The 26,338-nt window shown below is 48.0% G+C and overlaps 3 protein-coding genes across 12 annotated transcripts in view; 1 reads left to right on the top strand and 2 right to left on the bottom strand.

Moving 5' to 3' along the window:
- The window catches only part of LOC121058387 (angiotensin II receptor associated protein), a 10,020-nt gene extending 8,055 nt beyond the window's left edge, over positions 1 to 1,965 (bottom strand). Inside the window, exon 1 of one of the 3 annotated variants that reach the window (XM_040533888.1) lies at positions 833 to 1,965. In XM_040533888.1, the coding sequence (XP_040389822.1) occupies positions 833 to 1,311 (479 nt within the window). In that variant the 5' untranslated portion in view covers positions 1,312 to 1,965. The remainder of the gene's footprint in view (positions 1 to 832) is intronic. The other 2 variants (XM_040533889.1, XM_040533890.1) reach the window with 2 other exon arrangements.
- Positions 1,069 to 26,338, top strand: MAD2L2 (mitotic arrest deficient 2 like 2). 6 transcript variants are annotated; one of them, XM_040533884.1, is made up of 10 exons: positions 1,069 to 1,205; positions 3,313 to 3,449; positions 22,411 to 22,462; positions 22,679 to 22,797; positions 23,259 to 23,330; positions 24,142 to 24,242; positions 24,366 to 24,460; positions 24,578 to 24,651; positions 25,573 to 25,665; positions 25,835 to 26,338. In XM_040533884.1, exons 3-10 carry the CDS (start codon positions 22,423 to 22,425, stop codon positions 25,874 to 25,876), a joined length of 636 nt encoding a protein of 211 aa, XP_040389818.1. In that variant the 5' UTR covers positions 1,069 to 1,205; positions 3,313 to 3,449; positions 22,411 to 22,422; the 3' UTR covers positions 25,877 to 26,338. The 6 variants fall into 6 exon arrangements, 5 of the variants coding, with proteins under 5 accessions (XP_040389818.1, XP_040389816.1, XP_040389815.1 ...); XM_040533882.1 differs by having other exon boundaries at positions 1,073 to 1,205; positions 25,573 to 25,701; positions 25,798 to 26,338; XR_005814183.1 differs by lacking the exons at positions 1,069 to 1,205; positions 3,313 to 3,449 and adding an exon at positions 20,590 to 20,764 and having other exon boundaries at positions 25,535 to 25,701; positions 25,798 to 25,923.
- DRAXIN (dorsal inhibitory axon guidance protein) lies at positions 6,983 to 20,047 on the bottom strand. Of its 3 annotated transcripts, none has more exons than XM_040533878.1 (7): positions 19,943 to 20,047; positions 13,086 to 13,564; positions 11,435 to 11,622; positions 10,788 to 10,899; positions 10,323 to 10,412; positions 9,998 to 10,087; positions 6,983 to 7,986 (listed from the first exon to the last, which is right to left on the bottom strand). In XM_040533878.1, exons 2-7 carry the CDS (start codon positions 13,540 to 13,542, stop codon positions 7,874 to 7,876), a joined length of 1,050 nt encoding a protein of 349 aa, XP_040389812.1. In that variant the 5' UTR covers positions 13,543 to 13,564; positions 19,943 to 20,047; the 3' UTR covers positions 6,983 to 7,873. The 3 variants fall into 3 exon arrangements, with proteins under 3 accessions (XP_040389812.1, XP_040389813.1, XP_040389814.1); XM_040533879.1 differs by lacking the exon at positions 19,943 to 20,047 and adding an exon at positions 16,476 to 17,157; XM_040533880.1 differs by lacking the exon at positions 19,943 to 20,047 and adding an exon at positions 13,665 to 15,275.

The following is a 26,338-nucleotide window of genomic DNA, read 5'->3' as shown; positions in this document are numbered from 1 at the left end:
GTCTCAGGGATCTGAAAACATGATAAAAGGAGGGAAAATAGAGGAAAGTTTCATCTGCCTGGTATTAGGGAAGGCTTCAATATCAAACAGCAATGTCAAAAGCAAACGATTGATTTTAGCCTCCTATAGCTTCTCTGCAAGGATGTGCTTCTTCCTAAAGTTAAAATTTAATGCAACCGTGAGAAGTCCCTGATTTCCCATTTCTGTCTATCAAATACCTAAGGAAATTTTAAGATTACTCCCATTCAAGCCCTCCCTGCCCAAAACCAGAAAAGCAACTTCTATTATCTACGTGCTGATAACCTCAAAACAAATGGGATCACCTTCCCAAGGCGTTTTGCCTGACAAGCAAAAACTTTGCCTCCTCAGGCTCTTCGGTAGTGTTTATCCTAGATTAGTCCTGGTCCTGAGCTAGGAACCTCCAGGGACACAAGTTTTAAGGACACAGGCTAGCGGGCAGCTGCAGGGACACAAGCTGGCAGGCAGCTGCCCCAGCCCACTCCTCGGCCACTTCAGCAGCTGCCCTTAAGAGACAACTCGGAGTCATCGCCTGCCGGCCTGGGCGACCGAGAGCTTTCGCAGCGTTTACCCGCGTGATGAAGAAAGCTCAGAAATTCCCGCTTTTCCTCCTCAAAGCCCTCCACAACCCACCAGGCTCAAGGCTGGTGCCTTGCCAGAGGGCGGCCGGGCCGAGCGCCCGCTCCGCAGGCTCCCCCCGCTGGTTACCCCGGCGGGAGCCTCCTCAGCCCCGGCCTCCGCCTCCGCCTCCTGCTCCCTCCGGCCTCCTCCGCCCCGGGGAGCCCGGCAGCGGCTCTGCCCCGCTCCCCCGTACCTTGAGGCTGACGGCAGGCAGCTCCATGGCCACGGCCCGCCCGCCCCAGGACTCCCGGCGGCGGGGCCGCCTCCCTGTGGGGCCGGGCCCGGGGCCGCCCAGAGGAGGGCAGCGGGGCGGGAGCAGCCGGGACGCGGCCTCGCCTCAGCCCCCAGGGCCGCCCCGTACCCGCCCGGCCGGCTCCACCGCCCTTTTGGCCCCTCCGCTATAGGGAAAGCCTTGGTTCTGGAGCTCCTTTGTAGGGTCTGGAGGGAGGTGGAGGCCTGGGCCCTGCCCCGCACCGCGCCCTCTGTCACATGCACGGGGATTTTGGAGGGTGCCTTTGTGGACTGGATGGCGAGTGGGGATCTCTTACCGGACGGCTGTATTCCAGGTGAGGAAGTAGCCTGAGTAGTGTAGCTACCTGACGTGTATCGAACGCCGAGATGGAAAGGCACCACTAGGCTAGATGTGTGAGTTTGTTGGTTCCAAACATCCATCCAAATAGTTCTTCCTGCTGGTTACACGGGTAACGCAGCTGAGGGAAGGTTTGACAGTGTACTTGGACTGCATGGAGTCATAGAGTCATTTAGGTTGGAAAAGGGCTCTGGGATCATCTGGTCCAACATGTAGGCAGAGTCTAAAGGTTAATAATGTGTGTTTAGGACTTAGATGCGTTCTGGGGAAAAAGAAAGATTTTGTGCGCCCACCAGTAGTGTGACAAAAAAGGAGTAAGTGTGAGGAGTGACAAAGGTGCTCTTAATAGACACCAATAAAAAAAATGCAGGATGCTAGTTGTACTCAGCTGTGTCACACAATAACCATGTCATGTTCAGGTCAGTCTTTGTGGTTGAGGGCTGGAGTCTCTAGCCACGTAGCTAGAATAGCTGGCAGGTATTTAGCTGGTTCCTTTGGCCCTAGATTTTTCCCTAGAACAAGATGACTGATCTCTGTGCAAAAGCCTGGTGAAATCAGGAGTTCTCCATGTCTTGTGCTGAAAGAAAGCTTTTCCAATTTTGGAGCTGGTAGGTAGGTGATCAACACAAGTCCCCATGGTAGAGCTACAACTTTTTTTTTTTTCCTGCCCTGTTCATAATAGCAGTCTTCTCTCCAGGTATGGCAATGAGCTAAGAGAACCAAGAAGTAAGGGTGACCCCTCTCAAACCCTCCCTTCCTCTCCCAATGTATCCTTTACCTGTCTGCAGTGTAAGACCAAGACATTTTACTTGGTCAGTTGTAATTTACTCCTACAGAAAAGATGGGGCCTCTCAGGAATGAGCAAGGAGTCAGAAGTTCATTGCAGAAGCTGGATGTGGAAATGTTATGAGTCACCCTTCGCTACCATTTCCAGTTCAAGCAGTGCAGTGCAAGGTTATGTACAAGAGTCATGCAGTGTTGAATCTACACTCACACATTCACACAAGCCAAAAACAAGCCCTGTCTGGCCTTCACTGCATCCTGAGTCCTGTTGACTGCTAATATGCAGCACATTTGAAGATCTCCCAAGGCAAAATATTAAATGCTAAAATCACATAATCTATAAAATGCTAAACAGAAAAAGCAGCAGAAAAAGAAGACTCACTCAGCTCAAAACATTAGTAAAAATAAGCCACAGAAGTCCCCCCCAGAAATCTCTTATTGTGACACTTTATGAGATGAAAGATTGAAATATAACTCATCTATGGCCACATCAGCTGTGACTTCATTTACATTTCTGTGTCCTGCAGGGAAGCCCTGCCTCTATTCACAGAAGTACTGGTGTCAAATGGGATCAGTGCTAATTGTCCCAGTGATGTTGAGGACTGGATTTTACCCTAAATGGCAAAAAGAAGATTTGACATCTGGGAAAAAAAAAAAAAAAAGAAAAAAAGAAAAGGATAAAGAGAGCACTGAATGTCCATATTTCTGGCTCAGTGTTTGGGTACAAGCTGCAATAGAGATGCCCTTCTACCAGGAGGAGTATCTAGCAAGGGATTATGGTTTGTTTTAATGACAAATGACTGTTGTGCAGCAGCCCACTTTAAGCATAAGCACTTATACTTCAGATGCAGCACTTACACTGTTCAGATGCAGCAGTTTGTGGGTGTCTTTACTCCATTCAGCATTCTCACTTGTTCTGAGTGAGACAGGGAGTCTCATTATCATTTATGCAGTGTGAGCCATAATTTGGATTGATGTGACTGCTATTTAATGCAAAGCATTCATTTCCCCTTGTACAATAAAAGCACTTTACTTCATTTTGTTCATCAAAGTATTGTGCAATTAATTCAGCCCTGCTTATTATATCCTGGGCTTGCATGTCATGGACTCAGGGGACTTAGAAATGTCTTAATGATCTCATGGATATGAAAACAATGAGAGCTATGATAGACATTATGCATTTGCACGTCTCTCACACCTACCTGATCTGGGGGTTAGTTGTTTTTTATCTCTTCTTTGCTTTGCTTGTACCTTGTAAATTGCCTCTCCGTGTAACCTGCTGCCTCTGTTCCCTTCCCTAGGCTTGATAACTCAAAGCAATGTAAACATGGTGACAAAGATAAGCAGCAAGTTAAAGAAGACCTGCAGGGAGAAGCAGACATCCCCAGGAGACTGGAAACAGGATACGGAGATTTTCCTAACTAGAAGACTGATTTAGGTGAGTTCAGCTCACTGCACCTAATATCCAGCAATTAGGTGCTTTACGCCAATTGTATTGGTAGTATTTCTTGTGTAGACCAAGTAAAAACCTAATACACAGCTGACGCCCTTCCTGGCAGCATAAAAGTGAGGCAAATAAGGCAGAAATGCTTTCCTTTGCATCTTCAGGACACTGTGCCTTTGGTGTGCAGGGTGACAGCAGTTCTGTGGGGAGGTATGGGCATTAACACAATTACTCCTGCTGTACTTATCTGGCCGATGGAGATAGAGACAAGCTCACCGCTGACAGTTCTGCCTTCTTGTCACTCACTAGGGGTCTAGTCTGAAGGTGACTAATGACTGCAGCCACAGCCACCGTGGTGTCTTTGAGTTGTGCCCTGCCCGCAGAGCCAAGAGCACTGAAAACATGAGCTCTGCACAGATGCATGTAGTATCAATAGAGCCTTTCTGAATAGGGAGTGAGTAAGGACATACAGAAGTTGTCCCGGCTCTGCAAATTTAGATCCCAGCGGGAAATCAGCAAGCAGAAACATCATTTGGATCAGAGGGGACACTGAAGACATTTTGTTACGCTGGGAGGAACTTCACTGTAAAACAGTCTATGGCAACGTTTTGTAGGGAGTGGGGAGGATTACACTAATGTGGTGTCTTGAAAGATAGAATTAAAAAGTCCCTTCTAATCTCAGCAAGGAACTGCTACTCCTCTGTTTTTCTAAAATCTAACTAGAGATCTAATTGAGGGACTACTCTTTTTAACTGGCCCTCTAAAAAATGAGTTGACATATCAGAAATGAGTTTATGGGGTACTTGTGGTACTGTTGTACTCAGAATGTTCAAAGAAGAAAACAGCCCTCGTTCTTTCTGATAAAAAATGTGCAAGCAATGTTTTCTATGGGCTTTATGTAGTAGAGTCTGACTGGCATAGCTGTGAACAATTTAGTATAGCATGGGTTTGAAATTGAAGCACTTTCACACGCTGTGGATTGACAACACGGTAATTACTGGGGGAGGGGGGAGAGAGAGGGTTTCAATAAAACACCCCCAAGCTAAAATGAATGCAGACTATTACAGACCTGAGACAGACTGATTCCCAAGTGTTTTAATTTGTGCTTCCCTTCCTCGTCTCCCTTGCAGTTATCATTTTGGCAACTGCCAGCAACATCTCTGAGATTCAACAGCATTCACAGAGCAGGCAGCTGCTGAGGTGATTATGTCAAATCAGCACGCTGTCCTCTCTTTTCCATGTCTAATGATTCTCACCCTTGGAGAAGTGGTTTAAAATGATGTATACCCCTCGGACTCATTGTGAGGCTGCTAACAGCAGTAGCTATAGAGCAGGAGTTTGGGTGTGACTGTCACTCACCTTACTTGCATGCATGTACTGCAATTAACTTTCAAAAATATTCCACAGAGCCCTGCTATGGCTGTTTTGGGCGTGATCCAAAGTCCTTTCAAGACAATAGTAAAATCTTCTAAGAGAATTAAGTTCTCTGGGGGCAGTAGAGAAGCTGAGTTTGTGTGAAATCTTAATTTGAGTTTCTCAAATGATCTGTTGAGAAGAACGTATAAAACAAGACTTGCTTGACATTTGTCTCCCTCTCTTATTCAGAACTAATGCCCCCAAAGGCAGAATTGTCACTGACTGCATTGCAACTGGTAGATACTGGGAAGGAAGGGGAAAGTTGCTAAATGTAACCTAGTGATAATATCACTGCAACTGCTGTCAGGCCCCTGAGACAGCCCAGAGCAGCACTAAAAAGCTTTCTGGTGCTCAGAAGTGGGTTGGACTTGCTGTTTTACAAATGTTGCCCTAGGGTTTTATGTCATGAGCTTGTCTCGCATTTTACATCTTGGCATGTTATTTACTCAACAGCTTTCCTTTGCACTGCAGTTGTGAAGTTAGTAATTTATCTGGCAGATTTATAAATCAGGTTGTCTGATTCTTTTCGCCCTGCTGTGGCAGTGCAGCGTGCACACACACCACTGCTGCTTACCCTTTCTGCTTCACCTCTGCAACATCACATTTTGATTCAGAAAGAATGAGTCTTGGTCATGAGCTCTCTTTCTGAAACTCCAATGCGAGCAATCAATCCAATAATCCTGTGACTCGATTCATTATAATTAACTCCATTTTCACTGTCCTTAGACATTTAACTAATCCCACCAATTAAGAATCAGCTGTCCTTTATGTTCAGTTAATAGCAGACCTGAAGCAGAAGAAGCAAGAGGTCCCCTGTTGACATCTAAAAGCTCTGGCTCAAAATTCACCCTTGCTTGTATTGCACATGATTTGCAACATAGTCTCGTTCAAAACACTGCCCAGGATCCTACAAGGATTCTTGAAATATGTGGGGCAATGAATACCTGCTTCACCGAGGATAAAGATCCCTGCAAAATTTCCAGCTTTGCTTTTATTTGCACTCGTCCGTCACAGACCTCAGCTCTTATATTGGAAAGCACTGTGGTATTAAAACCTGGCTTTGATAAAGACTGTGCATGTGGTTCTCATCGGTGTCACACAGACTGGGGTTTGAGAGCTCTGCAATTGACTGTGATCAATTAGGGCCTTTTTCCCTTTATGCTTTCACTGACAATAGCACTGGCAGTACCACCCACTATTCTGCATCTGGGCTGAGGGAGGGGTTGCATTTCTCTCTCTGGGTTAACAAATTGCATCCTTGCTGTCACGGCACAGAGCTGGAGCCAAACTACCTTTATTTGCTCCTAATTTTGGGGTTGAGATTGTAAGTAAAAATCTAAACAGCTATGGCCAGATGAGCGTCAGGTTTTGCCTAAACCCTCCTTTACAAATTCCTCTGTTGGTGCATCTCCTAGCAGTGCAGGTGGATGTGGGTCAGAACTACTACTGTATTCACAGCATATCTCTGTAGTCATGACTGGGCACTCATATTAGAGGCGTAAACCATTATGCTAGCAGCATCCGAGTGAATACACAACGCGGAGTGACACTAGAAAGAGAGTGCAAAATGGAGGTTTGCCTCCCCTAATGGAACACAGGGGGATTTAAGGAAGCAGCATAAAGAGGATTCTGACCAAAGCACCAGGATTAATATTTCTACTCCTACACAAAGTGCTGTAAACATCCAGGTTATGGAATTTAACATTTAAAAGGCTTCACAGCTGTCTCCCACCAGAAGCCAGGGTGCTGGGGATGACAACAGTAGAAAAGAACATCTTTATCGATTAACACTATTCCCATATAACACAGGCAGCCGTGTTGCCTTGATAGGTCAATGAAGTCAGTAGTTACTTAGTAAATTTAGAGAAGTTTTAAATATCTGGATAGCTACCAGGCAGAAATAGACTGTTAGCTGCAATTTGAGTGAGGATACTGGGCAGCCTAAATACCCACTTTGGGTAGAGAAATTTTTCTACCAAGTGACACAATTGCTCTGTTTGATTACCTGAAGGTGTCAGTGTTACCTGCTGGCCAACTCTCCTATAGGCCCTTCCAGCTCCTGCCCCATCCTTAGGTGCAGTTAAAGAAGCAGAAGAGTTTCACAAAGAATATCTATCATAGCTTTATTTACATATCATGGAAACACACATGCAACATGTCACAGGATTTACTACAACGGAACAGCCTGTTCCTATCTCCTGTTACCAAAAACTTTATTTTTGGCTCACTAGGAAAACTATCACTTCCCCAGAAAGCTCCTAAAAATAATCATTAAAAATAACAGACTTGGCAGGATAACTAATGAGTGAGAGCTGCAGGCTGGGATGTCACGTCCTTGCAGAAACCAGGTTGTTCTGCGGGAGCAGGAGAGGCAGGAAGGGATGGGAGCGGATAGTCCCAAAGAAGACAGGTAGGAAGTGGTAGTGTGTAACTGGTAGGGAATATCTGCCTGTAGCAGTGAACAAAGGAGAGAGCAAGAGCAACGTCAGAGGGTCCCCTCTCACCCAGGCAGTCAGCTTCCTGCTGATCCATCTTCATCTCCCATTTTTGTTTCCACCTGGAGGCTACAAGCTTCCTATCCTCTAAGAACCTCTGATCCTTAAGGAGCATCTATGTTTCTTCTCAAACAACAGCTGAAAGGTAAGGCTTAAGCTTTACCTCTCCCCCTTGACCTGAAGGATCTTTCATATCTTGACTCTGTTGAGAGGAGGAGATGAAACTGCAGAGCGTTTCCCTGCCAGGGCCATCAGACTGGCAGGCAGGACCATCTCCAGCCAACTGGGAGAGGGGGACCCAGGTCAAGGGGGGGGGGGGGGAATACAGTCCTGGTATGGAAAAGGCTGAGACCACTCTATTTATGATTAACACCAGCCTCAGTCTTGTTGGAGCCTGTCCTGCAGCTTCAGTCATTTGCTTGACTTTCTCTCTAATCCCCGCTGCTAGGTATAAGCGGTTTGACCCCAGCTACCGACCGTCCAGGCAGGAGATAGAGTCCCGCCCTCCTAAACATTAATGAATGATCCCTGCTCTCCGTTGGCCGACTCGGGCTCCACACAGCGCCCTTTCCTCCGGGTCACTCTTCGGTTCCGGTGGAATTTGGCGTAACAGCGTAGCCCTGTAGAAAAACCAAGCATGGTGAGCAGGAGGGACTGACGCTCCTTACGGCAGTAATATCAAACAGTTAGCTCCCAGCTTCAGTTTGTGACAAAACTTCCTGCAGCGGGCACAGTCCCAGGCCTGGGAAGCCTGGGTTGTGTCAAATGAGGTGGCAGAGGAATGGCTCACATGGGCAGGGCAGATTAATTCCTTGGCCCTGCTATTTATCCTGCTTGGCTCACTGCTCTGGTTTGGGATTCATTGGCTCTGGCAGAAGGTTTCACTGGCTTTTTGAAATACCAATGAATTATCCCAATTGTTTCCAGTGATTTTATGGAAGCCCTGCTTGGTTTCCCTCTATTACTTCCCATTACTGTCTAAGTGATCTCTCCACTGGGAAATTACCATAGACTTAATGTGCAGCAGCAGTGGCTGGGGAGCTCCCCTCACTATTTATTTCTCTGAAGCTTCGGGAGAGGAGGGAAGAGACTGAAGCTCTGGGAGGTCTGATCCAAAGCTCACTGCTCATCTCCTTCAATTTCTCTATTTCAGATGCTAGAAGTGCTGGGTCTGAAGGAAGCTATGTGAGATATCTTTGATGAATACTTGGGTGGGGATTTATTTGTTAAAACCCCAAACCAAACATCAGTACATAGAGTTTCCCATGGCAGTGGAAGGCAATGGGAGCCTCTGGTCAGGCTAACTCATTGGTTTCTGGTACTGATATATCTTGTGGTTCCTATTGTCTGTTACAACAGAATGCATACATAGGTGGGCCAGACGGGGGACAGCCTACGTGCAAGTGACTTCCATGAAAGCCTTGGTTTTCAGTTGTCCTGGATCTGATCATTACAGTTCTTGCCAAGAACTGACTTACCATCCCAGAAACTGCAACTCTCTTTACTTCCAGAGCAGACAGCAACAGTGCCGGCACCTCCAGAGAGGGGAAAGCTGGTGATTTATAGCTTCTGTAATAAGCCAGCCCATAAACTGTCCTCGAGTACTTGTACACAGAAGACCCATCCGATGTCACAGGTCACTGAGCAGCCTTTTGGAGTGCGTGCCCTGGGCTATGTTGAGATCAGGCTACCTTGAAGTTGGGTTTCTGCCCCTCATTACCAATCCCTCCAGGGCAGTTAGGCTTCCCAGAAAGAAGAGCACAGGAGATCAGAGCTCTGGCTCTTATCTAAGCATCTTGGCTGTCTTATCTGGACCTTCTGTCTCTGGGGATCTTTTTAGTGCTACAGAAGATTCACATTTGTCATCAACTAACAACTAACTTAAAAATAAAGCAGGGCTGGAGGCAGCACTCATTAGACTTGCAGAAACACTTTCCTAGGCTAATCTATCAGAATATCCTCTCTGATGAGGACCTTCAAGTGTTGCATGACACGCCCAAAATGAAGACTATCATTTAACATTACAACTCCAGGAAATCAGTTGGTTTAACTGGATTAAAAAGTAGGTGAATGACCTGGTCAAAGTCACTAGGTACTTAAGACAGGTCACAAAACTTGGCAGCCAGTGTTCTGGCAGACAAGACCCCGTGCCTGGAGCTGATCCTGAATATGTTCAGACTAGAAGAGTGCTTTCCAACACCTTCATAACGTAACTGTCTATTAAGGGCTGCTGTGGATTCTCCAGAAACAGTTTTAAGAAACAGAAATCCACATCCTGCCCATACCTACTAAATTACTACAGTTTCAGTTGAAATTAAGCCAGAAATGCCATGGTAAGCATAAACTCATGTGAAACAAGGATAGTAATACAGTTTCATAGTCTGAGAGACTTCAAAGCCCCATACAACGGCTTCTTCTGTTAGATAGGTTTGTAGATATCAGGATTCTTTTTTTCCAAGAGAGAAAACAAGATATCCTAGATGACTCATTGGTCATGTTGTGAGTCAGTGGCAGGGAAAGGCTAAGAACAGCAGAGCTGGCTCCTATTTTTGCCTAGAAACCGCTATTCCCAGACAACTTGGCCAACTACTAAAGCCAGCTGGAAGCGGGGGAGCAAGAAGCTGAACTCACCTTCTGTGCACATGCAGTCATCATAGCATTTGTTGTTAAGGCCTCGATTGTGTGGTTTGCAGAGGTGCTCACGCAAGTCACAGCACGAGCCTGCAAGACAGGAGCAAAGGTCAGCATAGCTGGTTTACCCCCCTGTGGAACTATGGCATCCAAGACAGCTCTGTCTTACAGACATCCTCTGTTCCCACAACGTGCCCAGAGAGCCTTTGCACCCTGGGCATACCACTTCCTGACAGTATTAAAAATCAGGTTACTTATATTAGAACCTGGGCTGGATTTCAAACAATTTCGTGTTTGGAGAAACAACTATCATGCTGATCCTCACCTGGGAGGCAGTCAAGGTGATGGTCACACGGCTCTCCTTCTGATGACACGGTTTCATTTCCACTGTTGGGGCTCTTACTGCGGCGTTTCTCTACGGAAAAGAATCGATGCCGGTAGAAAATTTCACACTAGTGTTTTTATTTTGGAGGCTACATCATTCCAGGGTGAAAACAGCCTTAAACTTCAGCAATCTGAACCCTAAGCCTTTATAGGTTAGTCTTCTTCCTTCTTCTCAACCCTCCATCTAATCATTTTTCCTTTGCCCTCAAACTGTCTATCCAAAATGATAAGCATGCTGAAACAAGACACAAAATACAATCAGCATTATGATTTTTTGCTCTTTTCCCACCACTATGATCTCATATCCTTCAGCAATTCACCTTCTGTGAACACTAACCATAGGCAAAGACTTACAGAATGACTTCTGGGAAAGAGGATGGGGAGCTCAGCAATGTAAGTTTAGCACCTTTCTTTTTAGCTGATGGCCACATTTCTGGTTTGAGGTCCTCATAGTCTGTCCAGTCAAAGAGTGCCATATCTAAGGTGGGCATCACATCCCCATCTTGCCTGAGCCGGGCCTGCAAACCACAAGAAACCAAGGAGACAATGGATTACACTTCTGTAGTGACACGGAAGCATTTGCAAATTTTCCTTGTGCTTTCATACCTTAATGAGGTTTCATAATTCCCCAGCCCTCACCCCCACCTCGTCCACTGGGGATTCTTAGCATCTCATTTTCAGAATAAAGGAGCGTTCTCTTGTTCCAGCTGAAACCAAGAGGGAAGCTTCCACTGCTTACATGTGAGGAAGAAAGGCCAGCAAGGAGCATTAAAACATACTGCCTCTCCTGCCAAGTGCTACTACTGCCTTTCCACGCCTTGAACCTGAATGAAAATGGCTAGCTAAGGGAGAGATAGGGCCTGGAAGAGAAGTGACTAAAGGAACTGTTTATGGAGTGCTTAGATGTCTCCAAGACAGAGAGCTGCCTCTGAGGGATGGCTTTGGTGTTAGGCAAGCACTTACCTTTAACTAAAAAAGAAGAAACTGGCCCTTAGCTGCAGGAGATTTCTGTCTGCATCAGAGGTACAGTGCAGTTACCCGTTGTCTCTTTACCTGTGACCGTGGTGACGTGGCTGGAAGAACAGGAGGCTCTTCTGTGGAAACAACTAGCTCCAGTGCAGTGAAGAGAAGCGTGGTGGGAGTCAGACTTGTAGCTTCCTCTGCCTGGAGGTTTTGAAACTGTTCTTCAAAGCTTTCAGGCTTCTTGTACAAGGAGCTTGGCCCAGCATCAGGAGTCTTCCCTGCAGAGGACAACAGGTACAGTAGCATTAGTGTGCTCCCCTCTCTCCTCTCTGTGTGCCATGGAAAAATTTGAGTCAAAGGAATCCAGACTTCATCCAGCCACTGCCTAGTTTTCTACCAACCTGAGCTGCTGTTGAGACCAGTGTAAAGCAGAGTCATGTGCTATTAAAGTGAAAGATCAGGCCTAGAGTAGATGCACCTTGATTCTTACACATTGAAATCAGACATATCTTCAAGAAAGTGCAGTTATGTATATTTCTTACTTAAGAATCAATGGATTTCTTCCTAAGAAAAATGAGAATCTTCAAGATTTCTTGAAGCTATAAGCATAGCAAGCTAATTATTTTAAGAACAATCCCTGTTGTCTGGTCCCAGGAATACAAAATGCACCTGTTTAACCATTTTTAAACTAATAGTTTAAGCTTCTGCAAATTCCTGTAAACACATTCTTACTTCATTTTAAGAGCGGGTTATTTCTACCTAGCTCAAGTCGGAACCTACCTAACTTGAAATAAGAATAACTTTACAGCTTGATCCATGCTTTTGCAAAGTATTAATTTTAATATAGACCTTAAGTTATACCTAAATATGCAACTTAAGATATGAGGCCTATTTTGTAGTCTGCAAATACTGCTTCAAACCAGCTTTGTTGCATGCTCTTATATATTGCTTAATGGGAGTTGTTTAGTCAGTCCCCTGAGAAAACAATAGAGCTCTTCTTACTGATGCAGGGAGGGGTGATAGCTGGAAGGCAGGGACACTGACACCCAACTTGTCAAATGGTGTGGACTGACACAGATTGCCTGGCTTTAATAGAACTAAAGATTTACCACACTGAGCACACCATACCGCAGAGACACACACCCACAACTTGACCTGTGAAGGAAAGCAGTCCGGGTCAAAAACTTATAGCAACATTTTCAGCCATATTTTAACTTAATTACTGCAATTTCACATGTGCAAAAGCTATATTTTTCATAGTTCAGCATAAGCACAGAAGAATACAAGCTGTGATGAAAAGAAATTGATCTTCAAGCTAAGTGTTTTTTTGTTGTTGTTCTAATTATTTCTAGTTCTGGTCATGTTTCGAAGTCAGTGGAGAGACTGAGCATGGCTTGGAGATGTTTCTTCATAAATTGAACCACTTGCTTAAAAGCCAACAAAACAAAGCAGGCCACCCCAAACCGACCCCCCCAGTCCTAGGAGCTTTCAGAGCTCTCCCCTGTAAGGCAAACCAGGTCATTTTCAGAAAATTGCAGCCAGCAGTAAAAACCTCCAGTTCTGGACTTCCCTCTTTTCTTGTGCCTCTTTTGTTTGGCCAATTTCTCCCCCGAGCAGGCACACACCCCACACCCTCTGCACACCCATGTGGCTCTACCACAGCTGCAGCTTCTTGCCCTCACACAATTGAGGCTCATTTCAAGCGACCCAACAACCTCAGCTTCCCTGGGAGCTCAAATACCTCTGTGGTGTTTCAGCCTGTCCCTGCGGCTGTGTCGCCGGTGTTCTCTGTTCTGCTTCTTCCCTCTCTCAGACCCAGGGGACTGGTTCTCCTTCTCGGGATGTGGGAACTCAAAACCCAGGAACACGTCCTTGTCCTGTTTCAGGGCTGCTGGCTGTCCTGCCGCCGGTTCTTCCATGGCTGAAGCTCCGCTACCCGTCCTGAGGGCCTCCTCCCCCGCCGGCTGCCCTCTAGGAGGCATGGCGTGGGCCCTCTCTTTCTTGGCCAAGCCGTGTTTGTGGTGGTGCCCACTTCTGGGCTGCTGCAGCCACATCTCCTGGTTTTGAAGATGGTTGTTGTTCTCTGGAACATTTTTGAGCTTCGTGCCAGGGTCCAGGGAGACTGCAACACTGATGTCAGAAAGAACCAGCACACACAGGAAAAGAAACACGGAGAAGAAGGTGGAAGAAGTTGCCATAATCCTGGGTGCTCTGCCTCACCTGTAATTAAAACAAACAACAACAAAATGCATTAAGCAACCAGCTTCAAGGAACTGTGAAGGCAACCAAGAATCAAACCTAGGACAACTTAGATGACAACACTTAAGGTGTCCAGAGCTGGCAGACAGCTTTTCCCTCCTCCATATCTTCTCTCCCAGCCCTGTTTACAGCAGCTGAGACACACGTGCAAGGCCTGCAGGGCTGAGAGGTCCCAGTTTCATGTGCAAATGAGGGCCATCAATCAGCAGGACATTTCCCTTTGATTGCTGACTAGCTCCCCTACCCTCCCATTCACAGCCTGCCATCTGAGGGGCTGGCTCCTGCAGGCCTCAGCCCCCGAGCTGCCTGCACAGCACCAGCTGTCAGGCTGGGCCAGTTCGATGCCAGGTTGGCATCCTGGGGCTGGCTGGCACCAGGTCTCCCCCCTCGGCCCCCCCACAGCTGGTTTCCTTGCAATGAAGATGTCAAGATGAACAGAACCGGAGACAGATGGTGGCCTCGCAGGACCAGCAACAGCCCTGAGCAGCCTGAGACAGAGAGGCGTGATGCACACACATACTGCTGCAGGCTGCCTGAAAACGGTCAAGGGAAGAAAAAAAACTGCAAATTTTGTGCTGATATCTCAGTGGAGCAGAAAAACAAATCTGCTGTCAGCAGAGCAGGGGATGCTGGTCAAGGGGAAGGAAGGCAGACTGAATTTTCTCTAGCTTGTCCTACTTCCCTCCCTGACCCTGCACAAGTCTCTTCACCTCAGCCCACCAGGTGAGGCTCTCACTGGGAGGGTAACTCAAGTCCAAAGAGCAATGAGACCAAGTCCCTCAGCACAGTGGCTACGGAGTATTCTCATTCATTCTGCTTCAGTGGAATATCTTCAAGGGTCTTTCTTCATCCCTGTGTTTGTGTTATGAGACATGGCTTTGGGATATTGCACAAGTTAGAAACTTCTCTAATTAGGTCATTCTTCCCTGCGCTTTCCCGCAAATAACTCAGCATTTTTAGTGAGCCTTTCACTTTCAGGTAGCTTTCTTGGACTGTCCCGCCCAACCCGGGCAGCACAAAGGCATGCTTAGAGCCAGAGCTCCCCGTGACGCTCAGAAAAGCAGTCCTGTGCTTACTCTGAGAAATAATGTCACAAAGCTCTTCACAGCCCCAGCTCCTCACTCAATCCCCTCCTCTGACCTTTCCTTTTCTTTGACCGGCCGTTGTCACTTGTGTCACCTGTGAAGGGGAATATCCTTCGAAGCCCATCTCAGTGCCTTTTTGTAGGGCTGACAGGAATCACCCTAAGAACGACCTCAGTCCTTCCTTTCTTCTTTTCTTTCAACCCATGAGGTGCATGTGAAGTGTTTTCAGTCAGTGGAACCTCTGCCATCATTGCAACCCCAGCTTCATGGAACATCTGGAGGGTTTAGAGATGTTTCCATCCTCTTAACCAAAAAGCCTGCTCACTCATTCACCAGCAGATTCTGCCTTTACAAGACGCATCTCTGCTACTGCTTAGAGACTGGGAGCAAAATTTCAGTCCAGACCTCCCTGGAAAGAGAGAGGCAGCACGGGCATTTTCTTTAATGCAGAGCCTGAAAAGCGGATCTGTCCACTGGCCACAAAAGACAAGAAACTGCTAGTTGAGGGCTGATTTGGGAGGTACTGAGTAGCTCATTTCCTGAAGGCATAACACTAAAAAATGACATTTTATTGGCAGCTACCTGAGACAAAGGAAAACCAGACTGACAGCTAAATCTATTAGCAGAGCACTTGAAGTTCCTGCTTCAAAACCAGTGTAACAAATAGCAGCCAAGCAAAACCCAAGCTCTGCGTCCACAGTCTTTTTTTTTTTTTTTTCCTCCTAGAATTTTCTCTGTAAGAACCAGAGCAAACCAGCTGGATCGAGGCATCACACAGAACAACTCAAAGAGCTGGAAACAGCATCTTACCTTTCCATCTATAGGCAAAATGCCAACAAGAGAGAACAAGCGCAAAGGAAATGCGAGGCAGGTGCCTCCAATCTCAGGCACACAGACACGGGCCCTTTGATGAGGAACCTGACAGACACATTAGCAACAGATCCTAGTTTCCGGCAGGAGCCAGAGAACAGCTAGATGCTGCAGGGCAGTTAAACAGAAGGTCTGCTTCAAAGTGCAGGGGGCATTCGTTTAAGCTGCTCAGCTGGCTTGGTGGCATGACACAGCAGGAAAGTGCAGCTAGAGCACATGGGTTGCCTCAGCTCTGCGCTGGCTCAGAGGGCAGGCTAACATGATGCATGACTGTCGCTGGGAATCTTGCATTAATAATGTACATAAATGACTAATAACGCATTAATAATGCACCCGGACTGCACTTCTGTCAGGGGAGCTCTGAGCTGTTTGGCCAAACAAAATGGACCCGTTTTGGTAGCTTGTATTAATGCAGCTAGAGGTACAGAAGTCCCAGCCTTCTCTTAAACAGGTGTTTCTATGCTGCGATCCATCTGTAACTGCAGAAACCTCTTCCTACCTCCTCAGGTTTTCTTGCCCTAAAAAGGCTGTAAAATTCACACTTCCACAAGATAGCTAGATGACAAAACAACATCCCTGGTTCCTCTCCTCAGTGCTCAGGTTCCCCGGTGTCTAAGTACCAAAGCAAACTCCACCCTGTCCCCTCTGAGGAGTGCAGTCCACAAAGGAAGTCAGTGCTAGCCCAGGACTTGCAGATAGAGAAGACAGCAACGTTCTCACTGTGCTGATGCACCTTTTCTGTAAAAGATAAAATTCTGCCCTGAGCGAGGCATATGTCAGGAGGAAAGATGTCTGGCCTTGTAAGGAGACGCCTTTCCCAAATTGCTCTAAACCAAACACACACGTTATATCAAATCCAAAAATCATACTCTTCTTAGGGATAGGGTATTAATAAAGGAAATAGCCAAAGTACTAACCTGCTCCTGCAGCTCTCCACAACGCCAGACCTGCACCCTCTTTACTTAACCCAGCACTTTGCACTTCCTTTATATGCCCTCAGGATTACGAACCACCTGCTTCTTGAGGTAGCAAATCTGCCTACTAGCAAGAAAATGTGTAAAGCAAAGATAAGGGCTTACAGCTACCTGGGGTGCAGGCTCAGGGCTGATGAATGAGTTGCAGTGCTGTCTCTCAGCCAATACTTCTGATCTATTTTGGGTTAGTAGTGGATAGTCACAACCCTGTAAGGGAAATTAAGTTTTTTTTTTGCATCTCGGGTAATTTTCCCCGTGGGCAGTTTCCTTCTGTGGACTCGCTGATATAATTACTATTACTCTGCTCTCTGCTTGTAATCCTGCAACGCAGCCAGGGACTGAATGGGTACCCAGTAACTTGGCCATGTTTTCTCCCTATAAATACAGCTTTGTCACCTTGGTGTGGAAGCAGGCTCTGCTGCCGTATTTGTTTTTTTATTTGACAAAGTGCTAACATCAGATCATCGTTTATAAATCTGACTTAAAACATGGTACCTGACAGTCCTGACTTTAACTTTTCACGTATGTCCTTCGTGTCACATCGAAGATGAACAAAACACTTGCACACAGAATTAGAGAATATGGAGATCCTTTATCACCACAGATGATGCAGTTTCAATGCTCAGGAGCTAAACCCAAGCACGTGCTCTGGGCCAGATTTCTCTTTGGCTCTGATAAACTCAGACTTTGGCAGGAGTGCCTAAAGATTTCCTGGACTGCAGATAACCCCAAGCTGCAGCAATAGACAAAGTGTATGTGCATCTACATGGGTGTTGTGTGTATGTGCATGTGTGGCACAGATGACAGACAATAAACCCAGCTTCGTGTGCCAGGCTCTCTGTAAATAAGAAGCCATAGGGTGATGGATGGGCTTGGGAAGGCCTGGAGCAGAATGGAAGGGGTAGGCTCTATGGTAGCTGACATGCAGAGAGCTGGCTGGAGCCAGGAGGATGGCATTGTGCAGATAAATGAGATTTCACTTCCCTGCTGGGTCTCTTTCCATCTGTTTTTCTGTTTCTGGAGGCAAATGCTGAGAAGCTTCATACATAATCTGCCAAAAGACCCTCCCATTTCCAAGGGACACCCCCCCCCCACACACACACTTTTCTAGGGTCTCCAAAAGCAGACAGGAAATTTTATATGCACCCTTCTCTTTTCTTCCGCCAGGTAAAGATATCACTTTCTTTATCTCCAGCATTTCTTGCACACTCACTTTGTAAAGGATATTTTTTTCCTGCTGGCTCAGACATATTTGGGATGATGGAGTGGCAAAGTCCCCAGATCACAGATTGCCAGTCCTTTTGGGTCCCTCTTCAGAGCTGTCCTCCTCCTTTCTTAGGTTGCTTGTATCCATTGTCACCTTTCCTCCCCACCCTGCTTTTCATACTTATCTGATTCCAGTTTCCTTGTCCCTCATTTGGTGTGAGAGACTTTCTTTCTGCAGATATTTAGGCTCGGCTACTTGAATCCCACCATCACCCTTTGAAACGTTTTCCTTTTGCTTGGTTTCTCTCACTTTCTGCCATCACTGAACAGCGCCCTGCTGTAGAAAGGGCTAAATTCAGGTTTATTCCATGCAGTAGCGGCACAGGAGACAGGACACAGATTCGAGCTTGCAGGGGTTTAAGCAGTAGCTGTAGTTACCCCTGTGCCTCCACAAAACATCTCCCCAAGGCAGCCCGCATCCAGTGCCCACTTGAAACGTGGCTCATTCCCCATTAGTTGAAGGGCTGGAACTGGGACTCTCTTTTTGCTGCCACATTGGCCCAGGCGATCCTGTCCTCTCACCGCTCAGCTCTGGCTGACAGACCATGCTCTGCCCTCCTGACCCCCGAGGACCGAAGTGGCTCACTCACCCAGCACAGCCCAGGAAACGCCCTCTCCTGCGGCCCAGACCTGTGAGGAAGCCGGCAGCTTTACACCAGCCAGTAAGTCGCCCTAAGCTCTAGCACCCTAGCTCTGATGATCGCTGGACACCTTGCAAATCCGACTCACTGCATGCCTCTCACCTTGAGCCGCAGCTGTGCCACCCTTTCTCCTGTGCCTGCCCTGGCCCGCACGGAGCGCTTCCCTGCTCGCAGCTCAATGCTCAAACAGGGAGGGCGCAGCCTCCAGGGACAGAGCAGCCCAGCAAGCCACTGTTTTGAAGTGGAAGAGAGGCACATGAATGAATATGCAGTACCCTCTGCTCTGCTTCCCTCTGGGACTTCACAGAGTGGCTGACACAGCCATCACAGGCAACCTGCTATCAGCCAGAGGCTCCTCTACCCAATAATGAGATTAAAATAGCAATGAGTCTGAGATTAGCATCCAAGATATAGTCGCTTGCTGTCAGCACGGCAGAGAAGACTCTCCAGTTTAATGCACAATGCCTGGTGACAAATGAGACACAGCCAATAGCAAAGGTCACTGCTCACCCGGCTGGAAAGCACCCGCCGGTGTGACGGGGAGGAGAGGGGCAGGTTTGGCCCAGTCCTCACCGTGGGTAGCAGTGGACGTGCCCCCAAGTGGCAGAGCAGTTAGGCTGTGCTTTCAACATTATTCCTTGTGTGTCATTCTCACTTTGAACCAAAACGTGTAGGATTAACGCCTCCTTCTGCAAGGGAGAGGAGATGGAAATACAAAACCATTTCCATTAAATCCTCCGGTTGACGGAAGACTTCAGGTGTGAATTGGATAAATGTCACTTAAATCCTACATGATGAATTACCGGCTGTAATAAGCCATTAACTGACGCCAAACTGATTTAATTCAGAAACGAGGTCTCACTTTTACCAACAGAGGAAGAGCGGAGAATAAACCCGTGGGTACGCCGGGGCTCCGCACGCGGCTCTGCAGACACAATGACAGAGGGAAAAGCTTCCCTCGCCCCTCGGGCACTTTCCTCAGCTCCGAGCCGGGACGTACCCCCGGGGTGCGCGGGGGGCTCAGCACCCACCTGGGCGAACAGCGGTGCCTCTGGTGCCAGGGAAGGGGCCAGCCGTGTCCCGGCCGTGTCCCGACCGTGTCCCAGCCGTGTCCCGGCCGTGTCCCGGCCGTGTCGGGAGGGAGGCGCACGGCGCTGCGCATCCTGCGCCCCGAGGGCGAGCGGGGCGACGGGACCGGGAGCACCGGGAGGCTGCTGCCCGGCACGGCGACAATAGGCACGGCCGAAGGGACCGAAGGGACCTCGCACCTCGGGAGGGCGCCCGGCTCTCCCCCAGCCCCCCGGCTCCCACCTCCGCGCGATGCCGCCGCCACCCGAGGCACCGCGGGCATCCCGGCGGCGGGGATGGGGGTCCCCGGCCCCCCGGCCTTTGTCTCCTCCGGGGTGCACGGAAAGTGGGGAAGTGCCGCCCTCCCCTCGCCCCCCGTCCCTGCGAAAGCAACGGGGAAAAAAAGCTCGGGGGAGCATGCAGCCCGCTGCCTACCTGTCCGCAGCTCCTGGCGTGCGCCGAGCCCGGCAGGCAGGGCAGGGCCGGCAGGGGCTGTGCGTGCAGCGGGAGGGGAGGGGAGCGGGTCTGCGGGGGGGCAGGGGGTGTGCAAACCGGCAGGAGGAGGAGGAGGAGGAGGAGGAGGAGACGACGGAGATGGGGGGGAGGCAGTGGGGGAATGCGCGGAGGAACCGGGGACGCCGGGAGCCCCGGGGGAGCGGGGTGCAGGGGAGGGGTGCGCGGTGCGGGGGCCATGGTGCGAGGCAGGCGGAGGGGCGCGGGGGCTGCCGGCGGCAGCGGGGCACACAAAGGACGGAGACAAAGGCGGGGAAGCCCCGGCCGGGCCCCGCTCACCTGCCCGCCGCCGGGGGGGGGGTCCCGGCCCGGCTGCCCCGCTCCCCGCATGGGGACCCCGGCGTTAGGGCAGCGGGGGGCGGGCGGCAGGCGGGCCCCTCTCCCTGCAGCCCCGCGGCGGCGGCGGAGGCAGCTGCGGGACGCGGGGACCCCCCGGGAACCACCCCCCCCGGGGCTGGCACCGGGACCGGCAGCGGGAGCGGCCCCGTGCCCCTCCTCCCCGGTTTCCCGCCACCAGGGGGCGCGCCACCTGCCCGCCGCATGACGTCAGAGGCGCGCGCCGCCGCGCGGCCGGTAGCGCTGGGCACCGGGCGGGGGCGGGCGGCGGGAACCGGGCAGCGGCGGGGCCCGGCCCGGGGCGGGAGGGCACCGGGCGCCCCTCGGCCGGGCACGGCACGGAGCGGCACGGCACGGCACGGAGCGGCACGGGGCTGACCGGCACCGCGCTCCCCTCCGCCGGGCACGGTACGGCACGGGGCTGGCGGGCACCGGCGGTTCCTCGGCGGGGAACGGGCGGGTGGGAGCCCGGTGGGGGATCGGGGGGCTCGGGAGCCCTGCGGCGGCACCTCGCACCGTGGGCTGGGGGAGGCAGGAATAAAGGCAGGCGTGAAGGCTGCGCTCGGAAAGGGCGAGACCGAGGCACCCCCGGTAGCCGTGCGTGCCCTGGGGCTTTGTCCTCCGCGGGGCCGGCCGGTACAGAGCCGGGAGGAGGAGGAGGAGGAGAGGAAGGCTCCCTTGGGCTTCTCCTTTCTCTCCTCTGAAGCCATGAAAGGGGCAGGGCGCGGTGCCGGCTGATTCGGGAGGCCTGTGCTCATTTCCCTGGGCTGGTGCAGGAGCCTGCGTAAAGGACATCGCTGTCAAGATGACAGATCGCCAATTACACGATGTTCCTGCCTCCTGTGCTGCGCTTTTCTTTCCCAAATCTCTTCTCTAAGGGATTGCTGGCTCCCCAAAAGCATCGCAAAGGACGTGCAGGCAGCCTAGTCCCTGCTCCTTGCTTGCTGTAGCCATCTCTGAGTGCTCTGCGTTATGCTGGGGAGGTGGGACTGCTTTTACTGGGAAGTGACCCCATGAAGAAAGGAAATACATTGAAAGGAATAGGTGCAAGTCTGTTAAGTGCAGCGTTGCTCCGATCAGTTACTGATTAGAGTAGGTTAGAGTTTGCGTGCATGGAGAATGAATAAAATAATGAAACGCGCTAAAATTTGTGATAGGAAATTACGTACGTTATAGCCTAAAACGTGTAAGGTACTGACTGCAGTATATAACAAACTGTTGGAAAGTTGAGCCCCAACATCTGCTGATTGATTGTTGGTACAGGATATTCTATTTGGCTGCTGATGTGCTGCCCTTGTCACAAATTCCTGCAGGACAAATTCCAAATTAACTTAATTATATGGCTGTGCAGGGTTTGTATTCCTTGGGATTTGAGAGAGGCTCTGGAGCTGTTGTTAGTGGATAGCAGATGGGTACCTGGGTTGGGTAGATGGAAGGTGCAGATCCTGGCCTGAACGAGGAATATTTTGTGGTGGCGTGAGAATAAACCCATAAAACTGAAATCTTGTGCTATAATAGGATACAGAGCCTAGAAAAGGGGTATGTTCTAATATGTTACTGGAACATTTATGTGGCTTTTAAATAATAAGTAGTGTTTCTTGTGCTCCTAAGAAGTGGTTGTCTAAACTTGCCTAAGTCTTAGGAATTTTAAATCCTCCATTCTTAACTGTGTCAAAAAGGGAGAGAGACAGCGAAGAGCTGTGAACAGGGCAGATTTTTAAAGTAAAACACGATTAAAAAGAAAGATCAGAAATAAAGCTATGCATAACTATTAATTTGAGCTGTAAACCAGAACACAACAAAGATGCTGTCTTCATTTTTTTTGCGCTATGGGTGACTTTTGACTACACGTTGCTGGTCGTAAAGGCTGCTCAAATCTTTCACAGCGGGCCTTTGGATTTGTCAGAGCAGTGTTTCTGTGCTTGTTTCTGAGCTTAGAGGGCAGTTTGTTGGCCTGAGCTCAGTGGCACCAGGGAATTGGATGGCTCCATGAGCTGACTGTAGTAAGCCTGGAGGAGCCAGGGGATAAATGCTCTTTCTATGCTGCCTTTCAGGTTCTGGGCAAGATGACCACACTGACACGACAGGACCTTAATTTTGGGCAAGGTAATGTGTTATGCTGCAAGCTGGTGTGCTTACAGGATTTCTTTTTGGCATGTGAGCTTATGGGATTGGTGGTGGAAGATTGTTCTAGCTCTAAATTTCCTCTAGCTTGGTAGGAGATGAAATTCATGCAGGGAAAAATATCTTTAACAATTTCTTGTGAATTAAAATAAAATTTCCTATTGCTCTGCAACCTTCAGCATTACTTTTGTTTTTCAGTTGTTGCAGATGTTCTTTCAGAATTTCTAGAAGTGGCCGTTCACCTTATCTTGTATGTCAGAGAAGTTTACCCTATTGGCATTTTTCAGAAGAGGAAAAAATACAATGTACCTGTCCAGGTAGGAGATGTTCCTGGAAGACGACAGCCATGCAGATAAGCAAAATACCAGTAGTCAGTTAATGCTCACCAAACTAAATCACTTCTAAAGTTTGTTTTAACAGATAACAGTAGAATGTTTCCCCTGCTATGTGCAGTGACGTAATGTGAAAGCTTGCTTCCTAGGAAATAGAGATGGTTCAGTTTTAAGTGGTATGCTGCAGTATACAGTGCATGCTACGTAGGAGCTTCTAAGCTAGCAAGAGTAGTGGGAGTAATATAACTGTGGGGGTTCAGTGATCTGCCTCAGCTCATTAACCCTTCCATGAAAGAATTAGTGGCTTGAATTGGCAAGTTAGTTGTGAAAAATTCCGTTTCAAGCGTGACTGGAATCATCACGCTCTTATGTTTAAGTCTTCCTGTTTAGCATTGGCCTGGCTCACATCAGAACACAGCGCTGACTCTTCATTCTGTTTGCTACAGATGTCCTGCCACCCGGAGCTGAATCAGTACATCCAAGACACGTTGCACTGTGTAAAGCCACTGCTTGAGAAGGTGAGATCATACCAAGGACCTGGGCTGGCCCAATGTACTGCAAGGGGGTTGGATACAAAATAAGAAAACAAATACTGCCTTCATTGCAAAGCTTTTATTACATATTTACCATATACAATATGCTAGCTTATAAAGGAGCTAAGAAAAATAACATCCATAACCTTTCCTTGTAGTTAAGGCGCTGTCTTGCTGCTGAATATTGGCATTTAGTTGCATCTAATACATAAACATGAGGCTTCATTTCTATATTTTCAGTTGCATCATCCTACGCATTAACTTAAATGTATCTGAAAGCAGAATGTTAGGTTTAAGCACCCATCTGGCAGAAGAATAGTTTGAATGCTGGGCAGCAAGCCGGAAAGCGAAGGTAGGTTTGAACTCTAGGTTCTGTGCGAGAAAAATATGACCATAGCAAACATTTCAGAATGTAAAATGCTGGCAGGGTTTGCATTCTCTGCTCTTTACAGACATCATACTACATTTAGAGACTGGAAGTAGGACAGTTTTACATTCATCTCATTGCATCACTCAGCAATGGACACTGTGCACTTCCTCCTTGGTTCCAAAGCACTATTTAGTGAATTTCATCTCCCTATGACTTTGAGATAAGCTATCAGTTTAACATTTATAGACAAATAGCTTTGCAAAAATATTTTTTCTAATAAGCTAGTGTCATCTGACAGTGCTCAAGGTTTGGATAACTGCTAGTGCTGCTCCACAGCGGGTGAACATACTACCACTTTATCAGAAGTAGATAAAGGGGGGCAGAAGAAAGCTTAAGTGCTTTTTCTAACCATATTTATCCTTCCAGAATGATGTGGAGAAAGTTGTAGTTGTAATCCTGGATAAAGAGCACCACCCAGTGGAGAGATTTGTCTTTGAGATCACCCAGCCACCTCTCCTTTCCATTAGGTAAGGTTTCCATTAGTGCTTGCTCATGACATTCAACCCCTGCACCTGTAGAGGTGTTCTGGAAGCAGTTACAGGCCTCAGTACTTTGCTGTATGGCAGTAACAGTTGGTGTCTCCTCAACAGTTCGGAGTCCTTGCTGTCCCACGTGGAGCAATTACTGCGTGCCTTCATCCTGAAGATCAGCGTGTGCGATGCCGTGCTTGACAACAATCCCCCAGGTAGGCAGGTCCACACAGCCTGAGAGCATGGATTTGATCAACTTGAGATGATTATAGATTAGTGTCCAAGCTGCTGTTGGTTTTCCCCTGCTCTGGAGCCTGCCGTTTTTCTTGCAGGTTGCACCTTCACAGTTCTGGTTCACACACGGGAGGCTGCCACGCGGAACATGGAGAAGATCCAGGTGATAAAAGTGAGTGATATCACTGGCTGCCTGTGTGCGAGCAAACGGCAGAGCAAAGAATGGAAATTGAAGAATTTTGGTGTTGCTAAGGTTAAGGGGTGCTAGATTGCTAATTTTGTGATGCACTTCACAACTTTGTTTTGAATGCACTAAAGAGTTTTCAGGGGTGAAGTGACATTTACCATGCACCAGCTGCAGTTCAGGTAATAGCTGCTTTGATGCCTGATCTAGACTGTAACACTATTTACTGCATAATGCCAGCTCAGTCACTTAAAGTACTCTAATGTACAACATAAATATTTGAAGTAACAAAAAAAAACTCATCCCACATCCACCATGTGTAGATGGCCAGTTACTAGCAATAACTAGCAAGGAAAGCTAACATTAAAATTGTGGTTTTTGGGTGCACAAATATATTTATCTTGCAAGAAAAGATTGTGTAGATCACATCTTAAAGCAAGATATATTTTTTTGTGCGTATCCTTGCTTAGGAAACAGGGAAACATTTTTTTTTTCCACCAGAGGCGAGTTATTTTATGTCTTAAGGCACAATATATAAAGCATGTGAAATATATATCTTTTTTTCCAAATTCTGCTCTATAGTGCTTAGTAACTGGAACTGGTGTTATAGCAGGACAGCCTTTGAATTTGCAAGGTAAGACAGAAATCAATGCCCTGAACGTTTTGGAGTTGCAATTAAATGCTGATGTAATAAATATATGAAGTGCAAGCTCAATATAGATAAGTATAATGGGTTAATAGTGTAGTTTTAGGCTCTAACTGAAAATAATGATATTCTGGGTCTTGGGGCCAAGCATAATAGCAAAAACTTTTAAAGCGTATGAAGAATTTTTGAGTTACCTTCAGCATTACCATTTGTTTCTTCCCTCAGTCACTGGAGCTCTCACTTACTTGTTGTCCTGCCCCTAGGATTTCCCATGGATCCTCGCTGATGAACAAGATGTGCACATGCATGACCCCCGGCTTATTCCACTGAAAACTATGACATCTGATATCTTGAAGGTGAGCAGAGCATTCTGGCCCAAGAGGTGGCTGAAACTGGATGTAATCAGAAAACTCTTCATCTTGAAATAGGGAACCTGGGAGAAGGTACAAACTCTTTAGCCTGTTGCAGACTTCTCTCCATTCACCTACCTATCAAACAGAACTGACACTTGTTTCTCTCCTCCAGATGCAGCTGTATGTCGAAGAACGAGCCCACAAAGGCACCTGATTCCATTCCTGCAAGCCTTGTCCAATCTTCCAGTGGAGCAAGATCTCTCACAAACCATACCTTGATAACCCAGTCTCTTCAGCTGGCCTTCTGGATGAATGTAGAGCAGCTGCTGCCTCTTTATTTCAAGTGCTCTTACCACTGTATATAGAACTGACTTGGAATGTGGAGCCAGAGCCTGTTCCCATGTACGCTCGTGTGTGAGAGTGAGTATAGGTTTCATTACAGTGAATCCCTGGGCGCAGGATACAGCTGACTGCAGTGTGCAGTCAGCGCTTTGTACAAATCCAGTTCTTGCCTTAAATAGGGCATCTCCATTGCACATTAGTAGTGATATACAGGGATCTGTTGTATACTCCACTAGAGCAATGGTCTTATACCAAGGGTGAGTGAGGCCTTATGTAGCGTTTGTCCACTGTGACTGTCCCAAGTAGTCTTCAATAAATATCAAGTTTTACCCCA

This window comes from Cygnus olor, chromosome 21, assembly GCF_009769625.2.
Source record: "Cygnus olor isolate bCygOlo1 chromosome 21, bCygOlo1.pri.v2, whole genome shotgun sequence".
Lineage (NCBI taxonomy): Eukaryota > Metazoa > Chordata > Aves > Anseriformes > Anatidae > Cygnus > Cygnus olor.
The sequence above is the reverse complement of the archived record's forward strand: the minus strand, read 5'-3'. Positions and strand labels throughout refer to the sequence as shown.